The sequence below is a fragment of the Aethalodelphis obliquidens genome, unplaced genomic scaffold, assembly GCF_003676395.1.
Source record: "Aethalodelphis obliquidens isolate GAN/ISIS:26980383/991018 unplaced genomic scaffold, ASM367639v1 scaffold79, whole genome shotgun sequence".
NCBI classification, from domain to species: domain Eukaryota; kingdom Metazoa; phylum Chordata; class Mammalia; order Artiodactyla; family Delphinidae; genus Aethalodelphis; species Aethalodelphis obliquidens.
Genome location: NW_020838023.1, coordinates 1262686 through 1290528, shown reverse-complemented (window position 1 = coordinate 1290528; position 27843 = coordinate 1262686). Strand labels below are relative to the sequence as shown.

Genomic DNA, 27843 nt, shown 5'->3' with positions numbered 1-27843 from the left:
CCATGCTTTAGAAAATATTTTTTATAATAATTTTCAACGTTTAGTCTTCCTTCCGTACTTCACACTTCAAATAACTCACAGGTTTTATCATTTGTCTTTCACTGGCATTTTTCACCTCTGTTTTGGTCACAACTCTGATACTCTTTACTTTTCTTGAATTATTCCAATGTCTAGCTCCAGATTTTTCACTTGAATCTGCTTTTCTCATAGATTGCAGGTTAGTTTTAAGTGTTACTTCTTTACTCCAAAATCTTTAGTCTTCTCCATTCTCACACTATCAATTCTACTCTGAAAAGATACAAAAAGTTGTACTTTGAAAATTAGTCATTCATCTTACTACTTGAGATGAGTTAAAATTCAGATAACTTGTAAGAAGTTACATGATAATTCAAATTCAAACTAAAATATATATGATGGATATAGGGTCCTCTCCTGAAAATAGAACTCCCAGAGCTTGAAATATAGACTAAGACAATGGAGAAGTGGTTATCATAGTAGCCTCAGAGACCCAAATTATATGAAGAAATCAGCCCCAGAGACCTAATGTTATGTTTTATTTGTTGTTTTCATATCTATCATTAGTGCTCCAAAATGCCTGATTAAATGTTATGTTTATCTCCTTGAGCAAACACCCAGGCCCATTCATCTAGGAGCTCCCCAGTTGAGCACATACTGGTGCTCAATACCTGTTCTTTGACTGAAAGAGCTTATGTGGATAGTCCCAGGACTTAATTCCGTAAAGGGCTAATACTATATCAACGTTATTATTTTTAGAACAAAAGCCATATTCTGTTCATTTGTTGCACTCTGGATTTTTTCAATGTTGTCTTTTATAATAATAAGAGTGGTTGATTCTTCTTACTTGCTTTATAGATATACCTGCAAATAATTTATGTCCTTTGACCATCTGGTAGATACAGTAAGAGCAAGAATGTTTAGAAGTCTTTGAATGATGTTCTTAGGCTAACAGTTATGGTACTTTCAAAAGAAAGATCCATTTACTTTGATTGCTATTATAGTTCAAAAAATATTGATCTATCCCTGCTTGCAAACTCTTTTAAACATGTAGCTACAGAGATTTAGACAAAAATCTGTATTTCACTTTGGTCTTTCATTCACTGTACTTCAAAAGAAAATATTTAAAGAATAGATGGGTTAAGTGAGGTTGAAGTGAACAATGCTATACTGAGTCTTCTTATAAAAAGGAATGCTTCCTGATACTTCCATTTTTCTGCTCCAGTATTAGACTTTAAGTCCCAAAGGGAGTGAGGTCATGTCTCTTTAATTGACTCTGTAGCATATTTCATTTATTTCACAAGAGATTAGTGTGTCTGCTATGTGTGGAATATTTGGGGGGTGTCCATCATCAAAATGCTTATCAATAGCTTATCTCTGCTTAGAATAAAGTCAAAGGTCCCTCAGAGTGTACACAGGGTCCCCTCATCTCCCATCCTCATCTCTTACCTTACCCTTCTTGCACCCTAACTCCAGCCATACTGAGTTACTTGAATTTCTCCAAATGTGATGTTTCACACTGTCATCCTTTGATCAAACTGTTTCCTCTACCTGAAATGTCACAAACTACCACACACACTATACCGCAACCCCAATCACACACATCCTTGCAGATCTGCCTAATTTTACTTCATATTTCAGTTTATAGAATCATTTTGCCTTTCAACTCCTAAGCAGAATTATTCATTTTCTCCTCATGTTTTGCATATATCTTATTGTAAAACTACATTATTTATCATTCTTTTATATGTATCTGCATACTTGTCTTTTCCTGGTAAGCAGTGATAGATTGTCTTACCTCTACATTCACAATGTTTGGGATATAGTACAATTCTAATATGTTTTTCTTGAATGAACATACTAATAGAGGATTGAATGAACAAATGAAAGAATGAATGTATATAAATGAGCAAGGTCGCTGTCCCTGAAAAAATTGATAATGACACTATCTATAGTTAGCTGGGTTACTGGTTGATGGCATCAACTGATTTGAGATGTTTATTATAAAAATGCCCTTGAGCGTATTACTGGGTTTCCTAATCTCAATCAGCCCTCCTCATTGTCCTTTTGCCACAGACCCTGTACTTAGTTGCTAATTTAAGGCAAATGCTAAGAAAGTATTTTGAAGGACCCTAAGTATAAACAGTGGGTCAAGTTTTAAGGATACTACCTCAGGGCAAGTCAGGAAGGAGGGATTACTTGTCACTTTTACATTTCATCTTCAAATATATAGGAAATGCACTTAACTTTTCAAATCATTTTGAAGTTTTAAAACATTTACATTTTGTGGCATAGGTGCTGACGAGAGCATAGTTCATTCTCTTTTACTTAAAAATATGTGTCAAGAAATTTAAAAAATATCTAGATATAGATAGATATAGATAGATAGACATAGATCTCTATCTATCTATATATCCTGAAGTCAGTTGTTTGGCAGCTCTTATGTACCATGAGTTCTTTTTGTTTTTGTTGTTTTTTACATCTTTATTGGAGTATAATTGCTTTACAGTGGTGTGTTAGTTTCTGCTTTATAACAAAGTGAATCAGTTATACATATGTTCCCATAATCTCTTCCCTCTTGCATCTCCCTCCCTCCCACCCTCCCTATCCCACCCCTCCAGGTGGTCACAAAGCACCGAGCTGATCTCCCTGTGCTATGCGGCTGCTTCCCACTAGCTATCTACCTTACGTTTGGTAGTGTATATATGTCCATGCCTCTCTCTCACTTTGTCACAGCTTACCCTTACCCTTCCCCATATCCTCAAGTCCATTCTCTAGTAGGTCTGTGTCTTTATTCCTGTCTTAACGCTAGGTTCTTCATGACATTTTTTTTTCTTAAATTCCATATATAGGTGTTAGCATACGATATTTGTCATTCTCTTTCTGACTTACTTCACTCTGTATGACAGACTCTAGGTCTATCCACCTCATTACAAATAGCTAAATTTCGTTTTTTTTATGGCTGAGTAATATTCCATTGTATATATGTGCCACATCTTCTTTATCCATTCATCTGATAATGGACACTTAGGTTGTTTCCATCTCCGGGCTATTGTAAATAGAGCTGCAATGAACATTTTGGTACATGACTTTTTTTGAATTATGGTTTTCTCAGGGTATATGCCCAGTAGTGGGATTGCTGGGTCATATGGTAGTTCTGTTTGTAGTTTTTTAAGGAACCTCCATACCGTTCTCCATAGTGGCTGTACCAATCTAGAAACAATAAATACTGGAGAGGATGTGGAGAAAAGGGAACACTCTTGCACTGCTGGTGGGAATGTGAATTGGTATACCATGTGTTTTTTTTTTTAAGGACCAAGATAATGACATGTATCTTTTTGTGTCCATAGTTCCTAGCACAACTTTTGGTACATAGTGGATCCTTAGTAAAAATTGAACTGAGATTAATTGATTATACTAAGTTAGTAAGACTAGCCTTTAAATTCCCTGAACTAAGATACTTCATTATCATCAGGAACATCAAGAAGTGTTTTTTTTTTTTTTCTTTAATTGATTCCTACCTAGTCTCATTAAATTGTTTTGTACAATCAAATAAATGTATATACTAGGGAACTACTTGGTTAAGCATTATTAATGTTCTCAGTTTTGAAGTTGTTTCATTGTGGTGTTTTTTATCTTTTTTTTATCTATTTACTTTTATTTCTTTCATTTAATTTAAAAATTTTATTTATTTCTCTTTAATTAAATGAGAGGATACTTACTCATTTTTGAAAAACAACCTTGGTCCCACTCTCTTGTATCCCAACAAGTTCTCTTGAAAGAGAGAAAGAGGGTGGAGTTATAATTGTTAAGTAGGGTCTTACCCAAAACCCCAGGAAAGCCATGGCCAGAAAAAAGTCTGATAAATAACTGTGTAGGAGGAAAATATTACATAATACGAGTTCATGTAGGTTCCATACCTATTGTCTTAGGTTGTTTTTTCATTTTTGTTTTGGTTTTGTTTTGGTTTGGTTTGGTTTGGTTGCTCTAACAAAATACCAGAGATGGCAGAGATGGGGTAGTTTATAAAAAATAGAAATTTATTTCTCACAGTTCTAGAAGCTGAAAGTCCAAGATCAAGGCTCCAGCATGGTCAACATGAGAGTTTTCTTCTTGGTCCACAGCTGGTGCCTTCTTGCTGTGTCCTCCTCACACGTGGAAGGGGAGAAAGGGTCACTCTGGAGCCTCTTTCCTAAGAACACTAATCCTATTTATAAGGGCTCTGCCTTCATGACCTAACCACCTCCCAAAGTCCCCACCTCTTAATGGCATCATCTTTGAATTTTGCCGGAATGCATTCAGACCATGGCAACTGTGAAGGCTTGGAAATTCATTGTATACACAGACATTAACTATAGCCCCCTCAGTTATCCTCCAAATTTGAGACCTGGGCATGAAGGTGACAGAATATAAATGGTTTGCCATCTCCAAATTAATGATATGTCAAATAGCATCATATTTAGAACCAAAGAAAAGCTCATTGTTTTTATCACAAGTTCCTAATTCTATTGGACATATAAAGGTGTTCAATAATTTTTAAGGTGAAATATGTTTAAGAATTGAGTAGGGTTTGTTTGTTTGTTTATTTGTTTTGAGTGCCTCTATTTGCTATACAGTATGCCAAAACAGTATATTATTTAATTACTTGCTGCAAGATGTTCTTCTACACCAGCCCTATGCAAAATGGTAAAATTTGGGAGTCTTTTCTTAGGATAAAAATTCTGGATTTTTTATTAAATGGTTGTAGCTAATCTGAAGCTTTTATTTATTTTTTTAAAAAATTGGGGTATAGTTGCTTTACAATGTTGTGTTAGTTTCTGTTGTGCAACGAAATGAATCAGCTATATGTATGTATATATCCCCTCCCTCTTGGACCTCCCTCCCACCCCCCTCCCATCCCTTCCATCTAGGTCACCACAGAGCACAGAGCTGAGCTCCCTGCGCTATACAGCAGGTTCCCACTAGCTATCTGTTTTACACATGGCAATGCACATACTTTTTAATGTCAGTGTTTTCATCATGATTGTAAAACACTTTACACATTATTGCAAATATGTCCTTCATTACTTTGCCTGGGAAGTTATAGCTTTCCATCTCAAAATTTCCTTAAACGTTGACTGTAGTCTCATTTGTCTGAGATCCTTGAAGGTGAGACAGAGTTTAACTCACAAGGTCTTTTTTAGCTGCATGTTTCTATATTTCACTACCTTTGTAAGCCTGTTGCTAAGGTAATGAGACTCCCGAGAGGCTTCTTAACATTAAGAATCAGCAAAACTGCAAGTTTTACAGATCACTTTCTTTTAACCTACACAGTTCCTCTGTGAAGTATTTAAATTACAGTGTCAACTGTTGTCAGGTCAGAGATTGATTAATGAGAATTTCCATGTCACTTTAAGGCTAGATGTTAGTTTTTGGCTGGAAATCTGATTGAATTTAAAATTAGAGTCTATTACTTTAGGCATCAAGGATCAAAGTTATTTGATCACTAAAAAAAGGTGTTGAAAGAGTCCTGCTCTACAAATTTCAACCACTGCCATTTAAACCTTATTTCCTATTTTATTCTCAACTCACTGCAGGAGAGCCTTCCCAAGTGCTCTGCTTAAGTTTCATCTGACCTCCCACCCTCATTTATTTCAGTACCTCTTCTCCAGTTTCTGATTTCTTTGCCTCCACAGCAGGGAGAAACAGCAGAACCAGGTTGGTACTCCATGGGTGCCAGCCTCTTACCCTGGGAATGGATACTCATTCTGTTCTCTCCAAATTTAGTTGTGAATGATGCACAGTATTTAGGTGACTCCCACCGGAGGCAACATTTGTTAAAGAAATCTCACCCCCACTTTATATTCCAAGAAACAAAATATCGTAAGATAATAAAATCCAGAATCAGTAGGATGCTAACTAAGTTCTTCTGGTGTTGCATTGAGTTTTCAATGGTAAGTTGTATTCTATCAGTCAGGAACAATGCAGGTAACAAATGGCACTTTCACACTGGCCATGTGTGGGCAGATCTTAAGGAAACCAACAAGGGGCTATGCAGTATCCATGGCTGGTGACAGTGGGGAGCCATTATCACTTTCGTAGAGCTCAGAGGATTGCTGTATGGAAAGGACAGCCTGACATAAGCGTGCCTTTCAGTAAAAAAGAACACAGCCATTCCACGTTGATCTGCCAGAGAAGAAGATGGGGGAAAATACCTCTACTGCACTCTCCTCCCAGCCTTCTCATCTTCTCTCCTGCCAGTGTGGTCTGTTTCCAGACCACTGGTTACACAAACAGAAAGTCGAGTAGTATAGGAGCCTGTCTGTTATGGGTCGATGTGGTTCGGCCTTTACTCCCAACCTCGGGTCACAAAACTCTGGGCAGTAGAGGGTAAAGAATTGTTCTTGAGGGGTAAACAAAATATCTAGCACAAATTTCCTGCAATTATAAGACAACTATAAAATTTAAATCATTCAAAAGACATAGCTGGAATGTGTTACTCTATGATTTTCTGTATATATAGTTCTCTATGAGAATTTGTGATCGCCTATATCGTTTACTAATAGAACCACATACTTTTGTATGCTAATTTTTATTACCTTCTTTCTTTCTTGATATATTCCACAACGATTCTTGACCATCGGGCTCTGAGAGAAGGTATAGTGCATAAGTACTCATATTCTGGAACCACCATCTGCGTTCAAATTCCAGGTCTGCCGTTTAAAATTGTGTCACTCTAGGCAAGTTACTTACCTCTTTGGGGTGCATAGGGTTGTGTCAAGGTTAAATGTAGCAAGTGCTTAGACCTGTGCCTGACACATAAATGATATATGAATATTTGTCATCACTGTGTATAGACACTTGAAATGTGAAGTGGAATAAAAACTCATGGGAAGAGACAAATGAGTGAATAAATTATTATAGTAAAATGTATGGACCAATGTAAGTATTCCTAAGGCCTATAGAATCCCAAAGAAGAAGTAAGTGACTACAGTTACAAGCTTAGGGCAGTCTTTATGGAAGAGGTATAGTGTGACCTTGAGAGACGTATAGGAATTTCCCCAGGTGTTACAAACTGGCTGTCTTCTGTCCCAGCTGAGATGTCATGCCTTAGGTCATGTAGGTGTGAAAGGGAACAGCGAGTGTCTTGACATGCCAGACACTTTGGAGGCTAGTAGGAAAATGGTGGCAGACTGGGTAGGAAAAACAGGAAAGGCTTAGATCATAAAGGTCTTCCATAGTAAGGAATTTGAAGAGATCTGAATAGTTTTAAAATCACGCTGATACCATAAAGGTGAGATTGGTGTGTTGAAGCATTCAAGACAAAAACCTCTCTTAAAATTAATGTTTCTGTCTTTTCTGCTCCAATACTGGAATCAAGTTCATATGTTTCTTTCCTGCATTATTCCAGTGCCTGGCTCACAGTATTCTCTCCGTCCTTTCTCTCAAGCAACATTGAACAATGGAAAAGAGTGTGGTCATTGGCGTCAAGTAGATGTTGAATAGAAACTCAATTGAGCTATTTCTACATATTTGACTTTGGTTAGCCTCTCAGAACCTCATTTTTTCACCTATGGAATAAATAGTGCCTTGCTCTCAGTGTTGCAATAAGAGATACATGAGTAAACAGAGTTATAGTATTTAGCAAACCTCCTGTCAAATAATAGTCTCTCAATAATGGCAGCTAATAATCTTATCGTTCTGAGACCTTTAGATAGCCTAGTCCCTTACCTTGTTTGCTAATTGTTTGCCAGTTTTAGGTCACTTATCTTAGTTTTGGTTCTCTAGGAAACAAAGGCTGAGGAGAAGCTTATGGACTAATGAGGAGTGCAATTCCAAAATAGCAAAAGAGTAAATTAGAAAATCAACATTGATATAGCACTACCAAAAAATTCACAGACCTCATTCAAATTTCACTACCCCAAAATGTCTCTTTTTCCTTTCTTGTCAGGATTCAACCCATGAAGTTTCAGTGCATTTACTTGTTGTGTCTCTTTCATTTCCTTCAATCTGAATGAGTTCCTCATTTTTTCCCTGTCTGTCATGACCCTGATAGCTTTAAAGAATACAGGCCTTTCATTCTGGAATATGTCCCTTAATCTGAGTCCATGCAATCTTTCCTCATATCCAGACTTCAACTATGCATTCTTTTTTTTTTTTAATATTTATTTATTTATCTGGCTGCATCAGGGTCTTAGTTGCGGCATGCAGGATCCTCCCACGTGGTGCAAAGGCTTCTCTCTAGTTGTGGCACGTGGGCTTAGTTGCCTCACAGCATGTGGGGTCTTAGTTCCCTGACCAGGGATCGAACCCGCGTCCCCTGCATTGGAAGGCAGATTCTTTACCACAGGACCACCAGGGAAGTACCCTCAGCCATGCATTCTTGACAGAAATGATGTTCCTTGTTTTAGTGCATTGCCTCAGGAGGCAATGTCACTGTAATTCACACTGGTTATGTGATCCTTGATCACCTAGTAAAATTAGTGCCTTCTGGGATTTTTCATGGTAACATGACCAGTTTCACCTTTTGGATTCTCTTCACCAGAATCCAAAATCGCTGTGAGGCTGTCAAATGTTGATTTTTTATTTTTAATAATTCCACATTTTTTTAACTGTCATTCTACATGGAGACAGAGTGTTCTCTTCTATTTATTTACCCATTTATTTATATCAGATGGATTTATGCATTTGAATTTTATTCAATTAGTTGTAATCCATCATTATCATTGTTTTGATGATTAAGCTGCCCTAGAATGGCTAGTGTAGCTCCTTCAGGCTGACCTCTGTCTTTTCGATGTGTCCCCATCATTCTTTAAGCACTTTTCTTGACAGAACAAGTGTTCCAGTTTTGTCTTGTACTTTTCCTTGACCAACCCTGGAAGCAGACTTCCTGGTTCCCTTTAGTGAAGAATGGGATTTGGACACCAAAATGTGGGCACTCATGTACTTGTTGCTATGAGTACTTATTGCTTTTAGTACTCAGTGGATGAGGCTAGAAAATATATGTGCATTATGTGTGACATAATACACACAGTCATCTCTATCTATGTATATCTATATTTTAAACATTAATTAACACCAATTTCTCCAATTTTAGTTCAACCCCTCAGAATTTTGTAGCCTTCCCTTTCTCCACATCCCCTTTTTGATAGTGAGAAGTCTAGTTACCCTTATCCTCAATACATTTATGATTTGCACAGTCCCATAATATATACTTAATCTTACAACCTTACTGGCTGCTTCCTTGGCCTTGTTTCTACTTGTTTGGCCTCTAGCCACACTGTCACTTACTTGACCTCACTACCTCCTCAACTCCTGTTACCACCATCACTGCCTCTGCTATAGGCTGAATATTTGGTCCCCCTAAAATTCACACTTTGAAACCTAATCCCCAATGTGATGATATTTGGAGGTAGGGCCTTTGGGAGGTGACTAAGTGATGAGAGTGGAGCCTGATAAACGGAATTAGTACCCCAGGAGCTCCCTTGCCCCTTGTCTGCCATGTGAGAACACAGCAAAAAGACATATGTCTGTGAACCAGGAAATCGGCCCTCTCCAGATAGCAAATCTGCTGACACCTTAATGTTGGACTTCCCAACTTTCAGAACTGTGAGAAACAAATTTCTGTTGTTTACAAACCACTCAGTCTATGGTATTCTCTTATAGTATCTTAAATGGACTCAGACAGCCTCCTAACCCCAACCAAGCCACCCCACCTAAAGAAAGGAAAGGGAAAAGACTTTGTATCTTTTCTGATACTGCTCTTCTCCTTCCACCTGGGATACCTTTCCTTCCTTACTGTTCCCCAGTTCACACAGTGAAATAACTCTAAGATAGTTCAAGGGTCACCTCTTCTGTGAAACCTTTACCAATTTGCCAACCACCGATTCAAGGGGACTTTGCTGTACCTCCTTTGTGCCCTCATTTAAGGCATAGGCTACATCTTATTTGTCTTTATATCCCTAGTGGCTAGTATTATTTTTGAAACATATTAGAAACTAAATAAATGTTTCATAAGTGGGTAATTAATGAATGGAAATTTCTTTGCAATAATTTGGTGATTAAGACTTTAGCTTCAGAAAGACCCTAAACTCTACTATTCATAAGTTTTGTGAAATTAGGCAAGTTAACATCTTGTCTGTTTTGGCTGTTATAACAAAAATACTATAGACTGGGTGGCTTATAAACAACAAACATTACAGTCTGGAAACTAGGAAGTCCATGATCAAGGTGCTGGCAGATTCAGTGTTTGGTGAGAGCCTATTTCCTGGTTCACAGATGGCTGTCCTCTCCCTATGTCCTCACATGGCAGGATAGGCAAGGAGCCTTTTGAAGTCCTCTTTTATAAGGGCAGAGATGCCATTCATGAGGGCTCCACCCTCATGACTTAATCACCTCCCAAAGACTCTACCTCCAAATATCATCACATCAGGGATTATGTTTCACCATATGAATTTTGGGGGGACACAAATATTCAGCCTATAGCATTAATTAACTTCTCTGACCTTTATTTTTCTTGTTAGTAAATGGAGATGACAATAGTTCCATCATATGGCTGTTATGAGGATTAAATTATATAACGAATGTGTTTAAAAAATATTTTCACAATGTCAATACAATTTCAATGTTCAACAAATGATAGCAGCTATTATTAATAATTGATTTTTGTACAAAACTCTATTATAATACTGATATGTTGCATATGAATTATTTGTTCAGATATTAGTCTTGCCTCCTGGATAGAAAAAAAATTTCAAAGGCAATGATATACAGTAGGTATGTGTTTATTTTCCTTACTGCCTATTGTCTTTCAGTCTAAGAGAGTATTGCAGCTTCAAAATTACACCTTCATTTGAAAATATATTCTTAATTTAAAGAATTTTGTATTAAAGGAGCAAAGAAAAATATAAGGTTTCAAAATAGTATAATAGAGTAAGCACTTATTCTCAGTGCTAACCCAAAGATGATAGAAAACATATTAAAAAGAAATACACTGATGCTGAATAATAGGAAGAGAACATTTCATTTATTATAAGGCCATAGGGGATCTCTGAGATAAATAAATATAAATAAACATATATATATATATATGGAATATAGAGGTAAGCTGAGAATTTCATAAACCAATGCCTCCATTGGCTGCTGTTGCTGTAGCTTCTGCCAAGGAAGCCATTGTTCATCAGGGCCAGAAGCCACCACGGAAGAGGCCACTGGCAATCCTGAGAAACTGTAGTAATTGCTACAGAGGAAAATATTTCAGCTACAGAACCAAATGCCCAGAAATGGAATCAGAGTCAAATGCAGTTATCAAGAGGGGTCTTCATCCCAACTCAGGATGAAGACCATAAAAGTGGACTGTACCACAGATCAACAGAGGAGATAATTTATACCTAGAAGTATGACATGATTCTGACATTAGAAGAAATAAGCCTGAAGTTTACAGAAGCAAGCAAATAAAAACATTTATTTGACAGCTGGTTCAAAACCAACTAATTTGTTCCTCCCCCAAATAAATTCCTCCTGCACTTTTCATCATAAGTTTGACAACCATTATGATTCACCAAATATATTTTCAAATATGCTGCTTCAGAAGAAACTTTAGTCTGCTGCTCTTGAAGCAAACTTCTGCCTGTACCCAAGGAAACAGTAAAAAGAAAAAAAAAATTGTACTAGATATCCTCACAAAAATAAAGGGGGGAATTGTATCCATGAACAAATAATAGGAGGTTATGAAATAATAAAAAGTAATAAATCATTAAATATTCAAGAAATGATAACATAATTTTTTAGTATATAGGTTGAATTAGAATTAGATAAAAGTACACAGTGAATTAATAAATTTGAATTTATAATATATATACATATTTTACATATATAATACTTCTAGAATGCAGAATAGAGAATTTTTTAAATGAAAATTTGAAAGATCGAGCAACATGACGGCTAAATCTGAAAGCTCTGATGTTTAATGTGAAAGAGTTCCAGAGAGATGAGTGTGCATACAAAATAATATTTTAAAAGAAATAATGGTAACAATTTCTTAGAACTGAAAAAAAAGAAGTTACAGGTTATTTGACAGCAGAAATCTATCAAGTACCAAGTTAAAAAAAAAAATTTAAGAACCAGTACCTAGGTAGATGATAGTGACATTTAAAAACAGCAAGTCTAAAAAAGAATCCTAACAACTATGGGAAGGGAAGAGAGGGAGCAGGGAACAGGTTAATTACAAAGAGAATTAAAATCAGTTTGTTATATTTTTTTATCAGGAATACTGGATGGATAAAAGACCAGGGAAAAATATCTTCAAAATGCTGAGGGAAAATAATTTTGAATTAAAATTCTATACCTTACCGATTATCACTCAATATTGAGGGCAAAAGAAAGACATTTCAGTTGAAGAATAACCTAGTCTTTCAATAACAGAAACAATTTCAGTAAGGTATAAGAGGAATAAAATTTTCTGAGCCTAACAACAATGTCATGCCACCATCACCTAGCACTTTAGCCCTGCTATTCCCTGTGCATCATCCCACCCCCCACCAGAGCATCCATCACCTTCTAAAATAACACTTTTTATTTATTATTATTTGTGAACTTCCAATGGAATATACACCACCGAAGAGCAGGAATTATTGTCTGTTTATTCATTGATCTAGTCCACATAGTACCTAGAAGAGAATCTGGCCCATCATGGGTTCTCAAATAAATATTTGCTAAATAAATTGAACGACACAATGCAGTTTGAACTATGTAATGAGCTTGATTCAGCTACCAGGAAATGTGGCAAAATTCATACTCTGTTTGGAACTTGAACAAAGTTCTTTTTTTTTTAATTTTTGAATTTTATTTTATTTATTTTTTTTATACAGCAGGTTCTTATTAGTTATCCATTTTATACATATTAGTGTATATATGTCAATGCCAATCTCCCAATTCATCACACCACCTCCGCTGCTTTCCCCCCGTGGTGTCCATATGTTTGTTCTCTACATCTGTGTCTCAATTTCTGCCCTGCAAACTGGTTCATCTGTACCATTGTTCTATGTTCCACATATATGCGTTAATATACGATATTTGTTTTTCTCTTTCTGACTTATGTCACACTGTATGACAGTCTCTAGATTCATCCATGTCTCTACAAATGAGACAACTTCGTTCCTTTTTATGGCTGAGTGATATTCCATTTTATATATGTACCACATCTTCTTTATCCATTAGTCTGTCTATGGGCATTTAGGTTGCTTCCATGACCTGACTATTGTAAAGAGTGCTGCAGTGAACATTGGGGTGCATGTGTCTTTTTGAATTATGGTTTTCTCTGGGTATATGCCCAGGAGTGGGATTGCTGGGTCATATTATATTTCTATTTTTAGTCTTTTAAGGAACCTCCATACTGCTCTCCATAGTGGCTGTAACAATTTACATTCCCACCAACAGTGCAAGAGGGTTCCCTTTTCTCCACACCCTCTCCAGCATTTGTTGTTTGTAGATTTTCTGATGATGGCCATTCTAACCGGTGTGAGGTGATACCTTATGTAGTTTTGATTTGCATTTCTCTAATGATTAGTGATGTTGAGCAGCTTTTCATGTGCATCTTGGCCATCTGTATGTCTTCTTTGGAGAAATGTCTATTTAGGTCTTCTGCCCATTTTTGGATTGGGTTGTTTGTTTTTTAATATTGAGCTGCATGAGCTGTTTGTATATTTTGGAGATTAATCCTTTGTCCATTGATTCGTTTGCAAATATTTTCTCCCATTCTGAGGGTTGTCTTTTTGGCTTGTTTGTAGTGTCCTTTATAGCTGTTAGCAGTTGCCTTATGCATTGAGGTGCTCCTATGTTGGGTGCATATATATTTATAATTGTTACATCTTCTTATTGGATGGATTTCCATTTCCATGGAATATATTTTTCCATCCCCTCACTTTCGGTCTATATGTGTCCCAGGTCTGAAGTGGGTCTCTTGAAGACAGCATATATATGGGTCTTGTTTTTGTATCCATTCAGCGAGCCCCTGTCTTTTAGTTGGAGCATTTAATCCATTCACATTTAAGGTAATTATCGATATGCATGTTCCTATTACCATTTTCTTAATTGTTTTGGGTTTGTTTTTGTAGGTCCTTTTCTTCTCTTGTGTTTCCCACTTAGAGGAGTTCCTTTAGCATTTGTTGTAGAGCTGGTTTGGTGGTGCTCAATTCTCTTAGGTTTTGCTTCTCTGTAAAGCTTTTGATTTCTCCATCAAATCTGAGTGAGATTCTTGCCAGGTAGAGTAATCTTGGTTGTAGGTTCTTCCGTTTCATCACTTTAAATATGTCATGCCACTCCCTTCTGGCTTGTAGAGTTTCTGCTGAGACATCAGCTGTTAACCTTATGGGAGTTCCCTTGTATGTTGTCATTTTTCCCTTGCTGCTTTCAATAATTTTTCTTTAATTTTTGTCAATTTGATTATTATGTGTCTCAGCATGTTTCTCCTTGGGTTTATCCTGTATGGGACTCTCTTTGCTTCCTGGACTTGGGTGGCTATTTCCTTTCCCATGTTAGGGAAGTTTTCGAGTATAATCTCTTCAAATATTTTCTCGGGTCCTTTCTCTCTCTCTTCTCCTTCTGGGACCCCTATAATGCAAATGTTGTTATCTTTAATGTTGTCCCAGAGGTCTCTTAGGCTGTCTTCATTTCTTTTCATTCTTTTTTCTTTATTCTGTTCCACAGCAGTGAATTCCACCATTCTGTCTTCCAGGTCACTTATCCGTTCTTTGTCTCAGTTATTCTGTTATTGTTTCCTTCTAGTGTATTTTTCATTTCATTTATTGTATTGTTCATCTCTGTTTGTTTGTTCTTTAATTCTTCCAGATCTTTGTTAAACATTTTTTGCATCATCTCGATCTTTGCCTCCATTCTTTTTCCAAGGTTCTGGATCATCTTCAGTATCATTATTCTGATTTCTTTTTCTGTAAGGTTTCCTGTCTCCACTTCATTTAGTTGTTTTCCTGGGGTTTTATCTTGTTCCTTCATCTGGTACATAGCCCTGTGCCTTTTCATCTTGTCTGTCTTTCTGTGAATGTGGTTTTTGTTCCACAGGCTGCAGGACTGTAGTTCTTCTTGCTTCTGCTGTCTGTCCTCTGGTGGATGAGGCTATCTCAGAGACTTGTACAAGTTTCTAACACAGTTCTTTTAGAAATTATCAGAGAGGGTAGAAAAAATTAACTAAGGTCATATAATTTCAATTTGACAAATATAATAGCAAATTGAATTGAATATATTTTATTGATTTATCCTCTGTGAGGCTGGATATACTTATACTGAATATTAAAGCAATAACATTAGAAATCAGCAACAAAATGATAGCCTAGACCCATATATTTAAAAACACCTTGAAATTATTTATGAGTTAAGGAGGAAATCAAAATGGAAATTACAGACTATTTAGAAGTGAACAAAAAAAGCTCTAAATATCAAAACAGTACTCTGAAGAAAATTTATAGACTAAAAAACATTTTTTTAAGGAAACAAGAAAGACTGAAAATAAACTAATATAAAAACAAACCCTAAGACTTCAGCTCAAGAAGGTGGAGAAAGAATAGCAAAATAATGCAAAAGAAAGTTGAAGGTGGAATCCAAAAAGATAAAAATGAAAGATGTTTAAATAAAATCAAAACAATGGAATTGATTAGCAAAATGTGGTTCTTTGAGTAGACTAGTAAATTTGACAATGTTTTTTAAGTATGAGGCAAAGAAAACTGGAAGACTCATCACAAATAAATAGCATTGGGAGTGAGAAAGTTTATGACATCTTTGTAAAGAGATATTTAAAGATTTTGTAACACAATTCTATTACTACTAAACTAACTGGAAAATTGCACTTCTCTAACATATATATATAAGTTGCTAATATTTCCTCCCCCCCAGAAAAATAACTTTAATAGTAAAATAACCCTAGAAGATATTGAAATGGTAGTCAGATACCTATCTCAAAATTATACCAGGCTCAGTCAGCATTTTTGGCAAATTGTTACACTCAAGGATCCAATTTTCCTCTTATGCAAACTAGTCTAAAAGACTAGTGAATGTTGGAAAATTGCTAACCTCTTCCCTTGATATTAAGTCTGTATAGGAACAGCACAAGAAAAATGATAGACCAATGTCACTATGACACAGATAAAAACAAATATCAAATCAAATGAAGTGTATTAAAGAAATCATTATAACTATGTTTTCTGCTAAGGATACAAGGACATTCAAAAATATCTCCAAAATTATTGTTTGGTTCAAAAAACAGCAAGTTATAGAATATATTGACAGTATAGTACAAGTTACTATATATATAAAAAGCAATACTACCTAGATTTTGTGAAGAGAATTTTTACGTTTACAAAAATACAGATGTTTATATTACATAGTACCTATATATGTGTATTATTATAAAAGCATGCATAAAGAACTGTAAAGATACACAACAAATTGATGCTAGTAGATTACAGAAGAACCCGGAATGTGTGATTGTTGGAGTGTCAAGAGAGACCATAACTTTATCTCAAAGTTTTATTTTTTAAATTTAAATTAATTTTTTTTGCTGTTGTTTGAAGATTACTGTATTAATGTGATTTCATGTAACTTAAAAACCAAAACAATTACCACAATAATCTGCAACTGACATTCCTAGATTCACAAGGAAGATCCCAGATATTTGGAGTTTCCTTGAGCACATGTCGAAAGGGTGTTTTAATGTGCTCTTGAGAGATTTTTTTTTTCAACCTCCTTCAATTTAATTCATCCACAAAACATTTGTTGAGGAACATATATGGGTAATTTGGAATGAAAAATTGATTCCTGACATGAGTAGCTTTTTGGGGAGTCTAATTGGGGAAGTAATTCAACCAACAGGTACTAGGGAGAGTGGCAGATCCTGTGTGGAGGGTATTCACTGATTGTTTTAGGAGCACATAGGCAGAGAATATCACCTTGTGTCCTGGTTTCAATCCAAAGATTTCCTGTATCATGTACAGATTACAAAAATAAGAAAAGTTTTTGAGATTTGGGGAAAATACATATGTATATTTATGTGTGTATGTATGTAGTACAAACAGATAATCTGAATCTTTTTCGTAATTGTTCTGTTAAGAACAACTGCATTAGCTCCAACAACCTGTTTCCCTATCTACAAAATGAGAGAAATGCACTAATTGTTCCCTAAAGATCATTTCCTCAAATCATGTCCATAACAGTAGTAAGAGAAAATTAAGATTGGAGAACATTTTCCTCTTTTGCTCTGAAATATCTTGGCTATAGAGAGTGTACATCTCTTAAATTTGCTGTATGGATATCATATGCCTGAAAGCCTTGAAATCTGACATATCATTTATTTTTACAGAAATTGAAAAAGAAAGTTGTGGTGATCCTGGTACACCCTTATATGGAATTAGAGAAGGTGATGGATTTTCTAATCGTGATGTTTTAAGGTTCGAATGCCAGTTTGGATTTGAATTAATTGGAGAGAAATCCATTGTTTGTCAAGAGAATAACCAATGGTCTGCAAACATACCCATCTGCATCTGTGAGTACCAAATGCTTTGCTTCCAGATAGCATATGCTACCCTGTCCTTGCATATAATTGCTTTTGTAATTAATTGCAAAGAACTGGAACTGTGTAATTATTTTTGAATGAGTAGCACTTTTCAACACTATCTTTAACAAGTGTGCTTATGCCAAATTATAAATTTCATTGCAGATTTAAATAAAGTTAGCACAGTTCACTTGGTAATGGCAAAGTATAGTTTACATATGTCCTCATAACACTTTATTGGTGGCATTTTATACTTTATAGATAGAATACTTCTTATGGAAATTATACATCTGAGCTAATTCTATTAGGCTCATTTATTTTAACAAGGTAGTATATGCTTATTTGCAATCAGAAACACTTAAAATATTTAAAGCTTATATTCTATGTATAATGCATTAACTTATTTTTTCTTGTAGATGCTCACACTAGTGCCTGCTTAAGTGCCATTTATTTATATTGCACAGAATAAAATTCATTAATGTTTGTGATATGCTTGGATTAAAATAATGTGTTTCTTCAAATACTTTAAAGCATTCCAATTTAGCTGCAACAAAAATATAATTTGTTTTATCTATGGATGTACTTTTAGGTTAAATTAAATACTATCTTCATTACCAACAAATACAGCTTACCAGGTGTGAATGCAATGTTGAAAATTTTGCATTTAGTTTTGTTACAAATGATAACATATAAGCTCATAATCATGAAAGTAAAAAATAATTTTCTTGTTTTAAAATATGACTTTTCATCTGTATCGAACTTATAATGATCATACTTTTCATTTGTGAAATCCTTTATTCCCTACAAAGGCATTAGCACAAACTTTACTTCAATATATAACTGTTTTTTAAAAAATTTAGCAGTTTTCAAGACCTGCATTTTATCTGAATTTTAATTTGTGCTGCAAAACACACATTTTCCTTTATTGAAAATGTTGATTATTTAACATTTTTTAAATATTTAACATTTTTAAACACGTACTGAGAACTTTTAAAGTGAGTGGAGGCCAAACGTTTTCTAATATTATCTTTTTTTCCTCTGTGTAATAAATCATTGTTTTTTAATCCTTCCTCTACTTTCTAAATGTTCTGTGTGAACCTTTAAATCATATTTTTTAAAAGCTAAAAAAATAAATCTGAGGGGAAATAAAGACCAACCTTAGTATGGTATGGGAGTTCTTATTTAGTTTTTTTCCAGCATTAGCCCCTAGTGGCAGCTATAATAAGTGTTAATTCATCTCCTTATCTGTGTTATAAGCTATCAGAGCATCCCATGGCCATGGTAGGAGTGAAGTTCACCTAGTTACTACCCTCACTCCAAGTTTTCTCCAGGTTGTATTATCCCAGTTATGTTAATACCTACATAATATTTGTGTGTGTTTGTTTTCAGTCATTTTGTGAGCATTATTGTTTTCTTTGGAAATGTCTATATACTTCTCCAATACTTTTTTAAGCACAGAAACTAAAACTTTGCACTGCACTCTAACATGGACATGATGTCAAAATAAATTGCTGTTATTACTCCAATTATATTTTTGTGCATATTTAAACATACAGTAATTCAAAGTACTAGTAGCCTTCCTTAATAATGTGCAAACAACAGCATATTTTTTTTGTTTTGTAAGATAGATTATATTGTTTAATATTTTTTTTAAACTGCTAATTGATTATTATAATTGTTGGCTGTGGCAAAATGAGGTAATTTGAATTATTTGAGGTAATAAATTTGAAAATTTATTGTTTTTTATAATCTTCCTACTTTAACAGTTCCTTGCCTCTCTAACTTTACTGCACCAATGGGAACAGTCCTTTCTCCTGATTATCCCGAAGGGTATGGAAATAATTTAAATTGCATCTGGACAATAATCTCTGAACCAGGGAGTCGGATACACCTTTCTTTCAATGACTTCGATCTGGAATCCCAGTTTGACTTCCTTGCTGTTAAAGATGGAGACTCTCCAGACTCCCCAATTCTTGGAACCTTTACTGGGGCTGAGGTGCCTTCTCATCTTACTAGTAATAGTCATATACTACGATTGGAATTTCAAGCTGACCACTCAATGTCAGGACGTGGCTTTAACATCACTTATAACAGTAAGTTTAATTTTTCCATATAACATATTTCTACACATTAGAGCTAGAATGGAATCATACAAAACAGCTCTCTTGTTCCACAGATAGGAAACTTGAGCAAGTCATATACATAATTTGTATCAGGGACAGTCTTTCAGCCCTTGATTTCTAACCATATTTTTACTCCTTACTGTGTCATTTCTCTTTGTGAGAGGCCTGATGTTAAGGAGATATATATTAAATATAATTACTATATCACCAATATATTAGCTTATTCTATTAAATCTTATAAGCATAATCTCAAACCTACTGTACATAACATATTTTGCTCTGTTATTGGTATGCAAACATAAAAGGGGGATAGATCCTTCCTTCAAGATATTCATATATCAGTAGAGGATTTTAAACAAATAATGACAACACAGAGTTATAATTCCAAAGACAAAATTAGCTAGACTATCAAAGTATCACAGAGAAGGAAATTACTAATTCTGGGCAGTAGGTTACGGAGCTGACTTAGCAAAGATGCTATGGGGGCAAAATACCTTAGTGATTAAGAATATCAGCTCTAAGGTCAAACTATGCAACTTCAAATCTTGGTTTTGCTACACTTTTAGGTTTAATAACAGAGCCTCAGTATTCATCCATAAAGTCATACTGGGTTTTTGTAAGGAGCTGTCGATGAAAAAAATAATCAGTGGTCAATCTAAGAAAGAAATGAACATTTTTTTTCCAAGCCAACCTGTGGATTATAACCTGGGAGACAGTCTTTCAGAAAGCTCTGAGGACTGTTCCACCTGTTAGAGGTCAAAGCACAGTTATGTAAGTTTTTGAGACAAAGGGTTATAGTCAAATGACCTATTAACAGTTTACACAATCCAGATCTGCACATCCAAAGCAAGTAGTGGGTCATCGTGATCCCTTATGAGATTAAGAAGGACTGTTATCTACTAAGGAGGTCTGGTTAATGCAGATGAATGATACACACTAAAGAGGAAGGAAGAAGCCCAAGATGGCAGAGAAAAATTTATGTTTAAATTTTCATCTTGCCATAAAATATGAATTTTATTTAATCAGAGTAAATAGGGTAATGCATGTAAATAATTCAGCATATATACCTAATAAATACTCAATAAACATTAACAGTTGTTGTTTAGTTGTCTTCTGAAGTATTCCCTGTCAATTCTTATTTTATTATTGTATTTATTACATTGCTTTAGATTTAAGAATTCTTCGAGGTTATTTAGCTATTGTCTATCACCCATATTTTTTGTATTTCAAAAGGATGCATATTATTTTTCTGAAAATAATGTGGTGTAAATATAGCAAAAAGATGAATCACATAAATGAGAAAAGTTAACAAACTTAGTAAGTTAACAAACTTACTTAGTTTTAAGAACTTTAGTAAGTTAACAAACACATTTTAATGCTTCCGTGTGCACATGTTTTACCTCAAGCTGTAGAATGCTAGTGATTTTTATTGTTTTCTTCAAAGTTACCACACTCTGTCAGATTCTGACCAACTTGATGAGTTATTTAAGTGTCACATTATAATAGGATTTAATTTCCTGCTCTTTAAAAAAGCACTGCACACCCCTCACCCTCACCCTTGCCCCAGCCCGTTCAGTGCTGAGCTTTGTCAATTAATAACAAAATGCAGTTATTGTCTTTTCAAAGTGACACTCTTAGTGAACATTGTCACTAATAAGTTGTCAACATGTAATTGCACATCATTAAAGTTGAATTAGCTGTGACATGTGTCAGAGAGACATGCTGTATAAAATGGTTGCTTTATCTGTAAGTCCCTTTTAAAATATTTCATATATATGTATAAATATAGACACATACATTTATCTATTTACAGTTTTATGTTGTCTTAAATGCATATATATATATATATATATATATTTTTTTTTTTTTTCTTTTCTTGCCACACAGCTTGCGGGATCTTAGTTCTGCAACCAGGGATTGAACCCCAGACCCCACCAAGTCCTAACCACTGGACCACCAGGGAATTCCCTTAAATGAATAATATTTTTAACTTTAATATTTATGGTATCTTGAAGGTATTATGGAAATATGCCTCTTGTTCCTTATTCTGTTTCTCTAGTAAATAATTTAAACCATTGTATTAAAATTCTTATATTCAATGCTTCCTACTGCTGTTTTTTTCTGAAAAATTATCCAGCAGGCATTATATATAAGAGCAACCAGGGTTAATCGATACTGAGCTGTTTAAAAACACAGCAGAAAACAATAATTAGAAATAAATGTACCTACAAAATAAATTTTATATATTTTAGAATTTACCTTAATGTTATTTTATACTGTTTAACTTAAAAATGAGGAGACTGGATAATACAATTATATAATTTATGAACAGTATCACAGTGATGATTGATTTAGTGAAAAAATTTTAAATAGCTGCATGTACCCATGCAGTATGTATATAATATTAAATTGTAAATACCCCTTAAAATATGTTTTACATATTTAGACTTTGCTACTTTAAATATTCTTCCACTTGTATTATACTAATTTAAACATTTATAATGCAAATTTATAGGGCTCATGTAATCTATAATCTATGAGAAATTTAAGTAAGCATATTGTCCTTACACTTCTGCTACTTGCTGGGACGGGGCTAAATACGCATCCTGGGAGATACAAGGTAAAATAAGATAGTGACCCTGAACTAAAGAACTCACATTCTCTTGAGAGACATGAGACAAATAATCCAAGATACAATATGTTGTGGAGAGGGACTTCCCTGGTGGTCCAGTGGGTAAGACTCTGTGCTCCCAATGCAGGGGGCCCAGGTTCAATCCCTGGTCGGGGGACTAGATCCCACATGCATGCTGCAACTGAGTCCACGTGCTGCAACAAAGATCCTGTGACCAGGTGCAGCCAAAATAAAAATAAATAAATAAATAAATAAATATTAAAAATATATATGTTGTGAAGAAAAAATTTAAAGCCAGACCAGGGGATCCATTTCAATACTGTCTCTATGATCTGAGGCAAGCTACTTAACTTTTTCTGAATCTCACATTACTCTTTAGAGTAAATGGCTATACTTTGCTCATCAGGCTATTCTAAATGTTAAGTGAGGTGACAATATATCTTTAGATATATCTAGGCTCCTATCACAGTGCCTAGAACATGGTGTTTGCAAAAGAATTACCTCTTTTCCCTTTTCCTGGATGGCAAAGACTAAATGATATATGGAAAATTATAGAGAAATTGTAAGACTTTCATAACTAGATTGAAACATTTCACTTTAATACTCACTGTGAGACGATCTCTTCGTTCCAAACAATGAATCACAAGAAAAATTTTCAAAGGGGCCTAGTCAACCTGCTCTGTATCAGCCTGCTCTGTATTCACATTAATTGGAATTCTGTCCAGCTTATACTGGATATTTTTGCTTAGATAAGGCAAATGATTTCAAGAAATAAGCAGAAACAATTCTATTTTGAAGTTTTGTAATTGTAGAGTGTAGTTCACATTTTAAAACAACCACATCCATTACACATCAGAGAGAAAAAGGTATGGTCAGAGGAGAGCCTCTCTCTCTCTCTTTTTTTTTTTTTTTTAAATAAAGGCTTTTCTAGAAATGAGCATAACCATTTTAAAAATCATTTTTTCTCATCCCCAATACACAAGGGTCTGTCTCATACTGCTAGTTTGTGTGTTTTTCTCTTTTTTTGCTGTTCTCAAGCATTTGGACATAATGAGTGTCCTGATCCTGGAATACCAATCAATGCAAGGCGGTTTGGGGACAACTTTCAATTAGGAAGTTCGATTTCAGTTATTTGCGAAGAAGGATTTATTAAAACCCAGGGAACAGAAACAATTACGTGTATTCTTATGGATGGAAAAGTGATGTGGAGTGGACCAATTCCAAAATGTGGAGGTAAGCACAATGGTCAGTGCAAAATACAATTCCATCGTAACTATGCACTAGAAACCATAACAGGAAATTCATTGTTCTACCAGGACTCTTGTAATCTTAAAATATCATTTAGCGTTATACTTTAGACATATAGTATGTAGTTAAATTACACTTTTAATATTTATTTTTTATTTTTATTATTTTAATTTTTAGAAATCTTTTAGAAGCTCCCTTTAAAAGGAGCTCTTATTAAAAGATACACATTAATAAACAGTAGATATTGGTTGCATGTGTAGAGTACCTTTAATATATTTCATAGTTACAGCTGAGTATATTTTATAGTTTCCAGTCATATTTTTCTTGGTCTTTTAACTATTCATGGTATAAATTGAATTTATTTTTTAAAAAGCATTAACTATTATTAATCATAATAAATAAATTTATGCTAAAGCACCCATTATTTAAAATGTATAATTTTGGTAGGCATAGTTCACTAAACATTTTTTTTTTCAATTTTGATTTGCCCAATGAAATGCAGTCAAGAAAGTTCAGGACAAAATATATGTGTGTTTTATGTATCTATATATACATACACAATGTTTGGAAGTACCTATATATTTTGAATATATATAGTCGCATAAAGTCACAAATTATATTGGTGAGAAGGAAGGATGATCATCTTAAAGCTAAAACATATCAAGTATATAGCGTTTCAATATAGAATCTATAAGAGCGTTGAGGGGGGTTTATTTAGGATTGTCACAGTAGGAAGTAACATTCTGAATTCTATTTTTCTCCTACTCTAAGGTTACACATCCATTTTATTTAAAAATATATAAAAGGACTTTTACTAAGACAGATGAACTAGGGCCATTAAACACCCTTTAGTAGGTCACCATGTAGTGATTAGGTGACAATTTTAAGTGGTTTCTTCTTTTTCTTGCTTTCCCAATTATTCTTGTTAGCTGTGCCCAAACTGACATTAGAACCTTTGTTTTCTCAATTTCTAGCTGGTGAATTGAGAATATTTAATATATACTTTCCAAAACATTTGTTTTCTCAATTCCTAGCTGGTAAATGGGGAATATTTAATATATAACAGACAATTGAATAATACAGCTATTACTTATAAATGTTGAGTTTCATTGAATTGAACATTTTCATAATATCTCATGATGAAGTAATCCAGACCATGCAATTAAGTTTTCCTCTTAGTCCCTTCAATTAGCATCTCCCTCCTCTTCTAATCACCTTCTCATTTGTAACATCAGGGGGCTGAACTAGATGACTTCACTGTTCTTTTCCAAACCTCAAATATTATGGGCTTAGTAGGGGTTACCCTGACAATGGCTATGACTATGCTATTATGTCTAAAAAAACATAATGGAGTTGCACAATACAGGACTAAAATAAAAAGAGAAGAATGGAAGTAGTGTTAAATTTTTTCCATCATAATTTGCCCTGGAGCTCATTTGTTCTTTTAACCATAGTTCCTGACCTAGACTTGGGGAATCAGTCAGGAAAGCCTACATTAGTATTTGAAGGAAAAGTAGGAGATAAAAGTTTGTTTCAGGCAGAAGACATAGTACTGGTTCAATGTGACTGGAGTGAAGGATAGAGGGACAGGGTTTGATGAATACAGAGACCTCTGAAGAATGAAATGCTTTGTAAAGAGTGCTAAGCAGATTAGAAATTATCCTATGGCAACAGGAAGCCACGTTAGTTTGGAAGTGACATGACCTGAGCCTCTCCCTCCCCTGCACTGGGAGTTGTTTACAGTTTCAGTGGACAGGCAGAGACTACCTCCGGATAATTGAATCTCATTGGATTCTCACTTGCCTAACTTGGGTGTTGGTTTAGGAGCTGCTTGGTGCCTAGCTGCATGGGGTGGTGAGAATAATGAGGTTGACATCAACGAATCATTTGATGAATTGCTGCTTTATTTGAGAGAGCAATTTCAGTGAGATTTTTCACCGTGAAAAATGAATGGTGTTTAACTTTTAAAAATAAGTGAAACAAAATATTCAGAACTAAGTTGGCACAGGCCAGTAGGCCTTTCAGACATCCTAAAGAGAACTGTATAAAGGAGAAGAATATTTTTTTCTTCATATGTGAGTGGAATTACATGCAGTTGGCTGGCTCACCTGCCAATTTCTGGATCCAACATGAGGTAGGAACATCACCAAGGATAAGGCTGGAGCCAGGGAAGGCAGAATGGTAGTGGGCTGGAAGCGATCGTACAGTGGCACTTGCCAGATTACCTGCCACATCCCAGGCTGTGTTTTGATCCAGGTTCCACCCAATAAAGCAGACTGATTTCAGCTCCTGTATAACTAACTCTGGTGGGTTTCATTTCTAAGACTCTGATTAAGGTTTGTAAAGATTTCCTTTAGTTTTGCCTGAATTCTACTTAGGTACTAATGAGAAGAGCCTGAGACTAGCAGAGGAAAGCTTGTTTTTCTCTTCCTGTTTTCTTTTTTTTCCTTCTTTTTTTTTTTTAATCACACCACTTCCTCCCCCATTCCCCAAGCTGCCACACAGCCACTCCAACTTACACAAAGAATTATGTCTGGAAGCTCTCTCTGCCTATAATCTTTGTTCTTTAGACCTTCCATATTTTGACAGAAAAGTTTTGCTTATTATTTATTATAGTTTTTCTTTTGGGGCTTTCTCACAGCTTCCAATATATGCTTAATATTTTAGCTAAAACTTTTTTATTATCATCGTATTAAACACTTTATATAGTGAAATATGTACATGTTTATGTATTCTCATTAATACAAATAACTTTCTACTTTTATTTTCTTCACACAAAAAACTCCAAAATCAAATGTATTGTTAAAAATTGCTAAGATGCATGGATTGCTGTGTGTTAAAATTAGAAAACAGAAAGAATTTGTTTTAATCAGAATTTATAGAGCAAAGGAAGTCACTATAAAATGTTTTGATAAGAAAACCCAGGGCTTCAACTTACTTAAAGATTGCCTTCTCCCCACAACTCCTCTCTGTCACAGTAGTGTAGAAGTTTAGGCATATTGGCAAATTAGTGGTCCACCCACATCAACCAGTCTTCAACCCTAAAACTGTGGAAAATCTTTGAGAAAAGTGAAAAGAAACTTTTTGTCAGCCATAGGCCTTGAATAAGAATTCTTCAAACCAAAAGGGAGAAATGAAATCACATATGTTTCAGTTCTGTGATCCCATAGCTGAACTTAGATTTATTTTGGATAGCTTAAATACAATTGTTAACAGAATTGGGTTATACATTTTATTCATTGACCTGAAGTTCAACACTGACACATTAGCTAAGGATAGATTTAGGCTATCTTTGTGAAAATTTGAACCTTTTTCTTTAGAATGGGGTGATCGAATTTCCTCATGAGGAAGAAAGATTTGATGCTTTATAAAGTCTTGTGATCTTTCAGTTTTGCTAATTGAAAACAAAATACATTAATTTTTATAATTAGCATTGAAACCATTCACTTTGAATTCAATTTAGTAACTCAATTTAGTAACAATAAATGACTCTTTCACCCACACCTAGACAGTAGCCTGAATATAACTGGCTCTATCTAGGGCCAGTCTCTGCATAGTGACTTCAAAGACATCCTAAAACCATGAAGAATAGTGTGAATGGTTATCATAGGTCTCCTTTAATGGGCTGACACAGGGATTTTCATGATTTTCTACCTAGAAATCTTCCTAAAAATCTTCTTCCTCTCTCTCCACCAAAGCTTCCCACTCATAGCAACTGCATAAACACTCTCCTTCTCTTCTGCTGTAGTCCCCTCACATTCATTCTTCACACAGCCCAAGCGCCTTATTGGGCACCTTGTGAGTGTCCTCCATAAATTCAGCCCTCGGGAAGTGCAATTTTCTTATAAGAATCTTTCCCCTTGGAATCCCTTCTTTCTTCACTCATTTTCCTTCTTTTTATGTGATCAGAATTCCTTTCAGGGACCTCTGAGGGCATTGCCAGGTTCACCCACATGTATCCTTCAAAGTTGCTTCTATCAGCCTTGGTTCTAGGAAATTTGGAACAGGGAGGGAAGGGACAACCTTAAGTACATTTGGATTTATTTCTCACTTCACCTGTGTGTGTGTGTGTGTGTGTGTGTGTGTGTGTGTGTGTGTGTGTGTCTCCTGAAACACAGGTAAGATGGTGCATTTACTCATTTTTCTCAAAGGACTAGTGGGATACTAGATTTTCTTTACTGCACCAAGCAATGCAAACTGGAGTCAGCCCTTACCCACAAATCCTGGAATCTTTTTCTCACACAGTAAAATCCCATGGGATTTCTAGTCACTGGACTATTCCTTGTGAC

The 27843-nt window shown here is 35.0% G+C and overlaps 1 protein-coding gene across 3 annotated transcripts in view; it reads left to right on the top strand.

Annotated features, from left to right (window-relative positions):
* Window positions 1-27843, top strand: part of CSMD3 (CUB and Sushi multiple domains 3) — a 1084122-nt gene that overhangs the window by 619411 nt on the left and 436868 nt on the right. For all 3 annotated transcript variants that reach the window (XM_027092553.1, XM_027092552.1, XM_027092550.1), the window contains 3 exons: window positions 17360-17542; window positions 19318-19644; window positions 23345-23539. In XM_027092553.1, the coding sequence (XP_026948354.1) occupies window positions 17360-17542; window positions 19318-19644; window positions 23345-23539 (705 nt within the window). The remainder of the gene's footprint in view (window positions 1-17359; window positions 17543-19317; window positions 19645-23344; window positions 23540-27843) is intronic.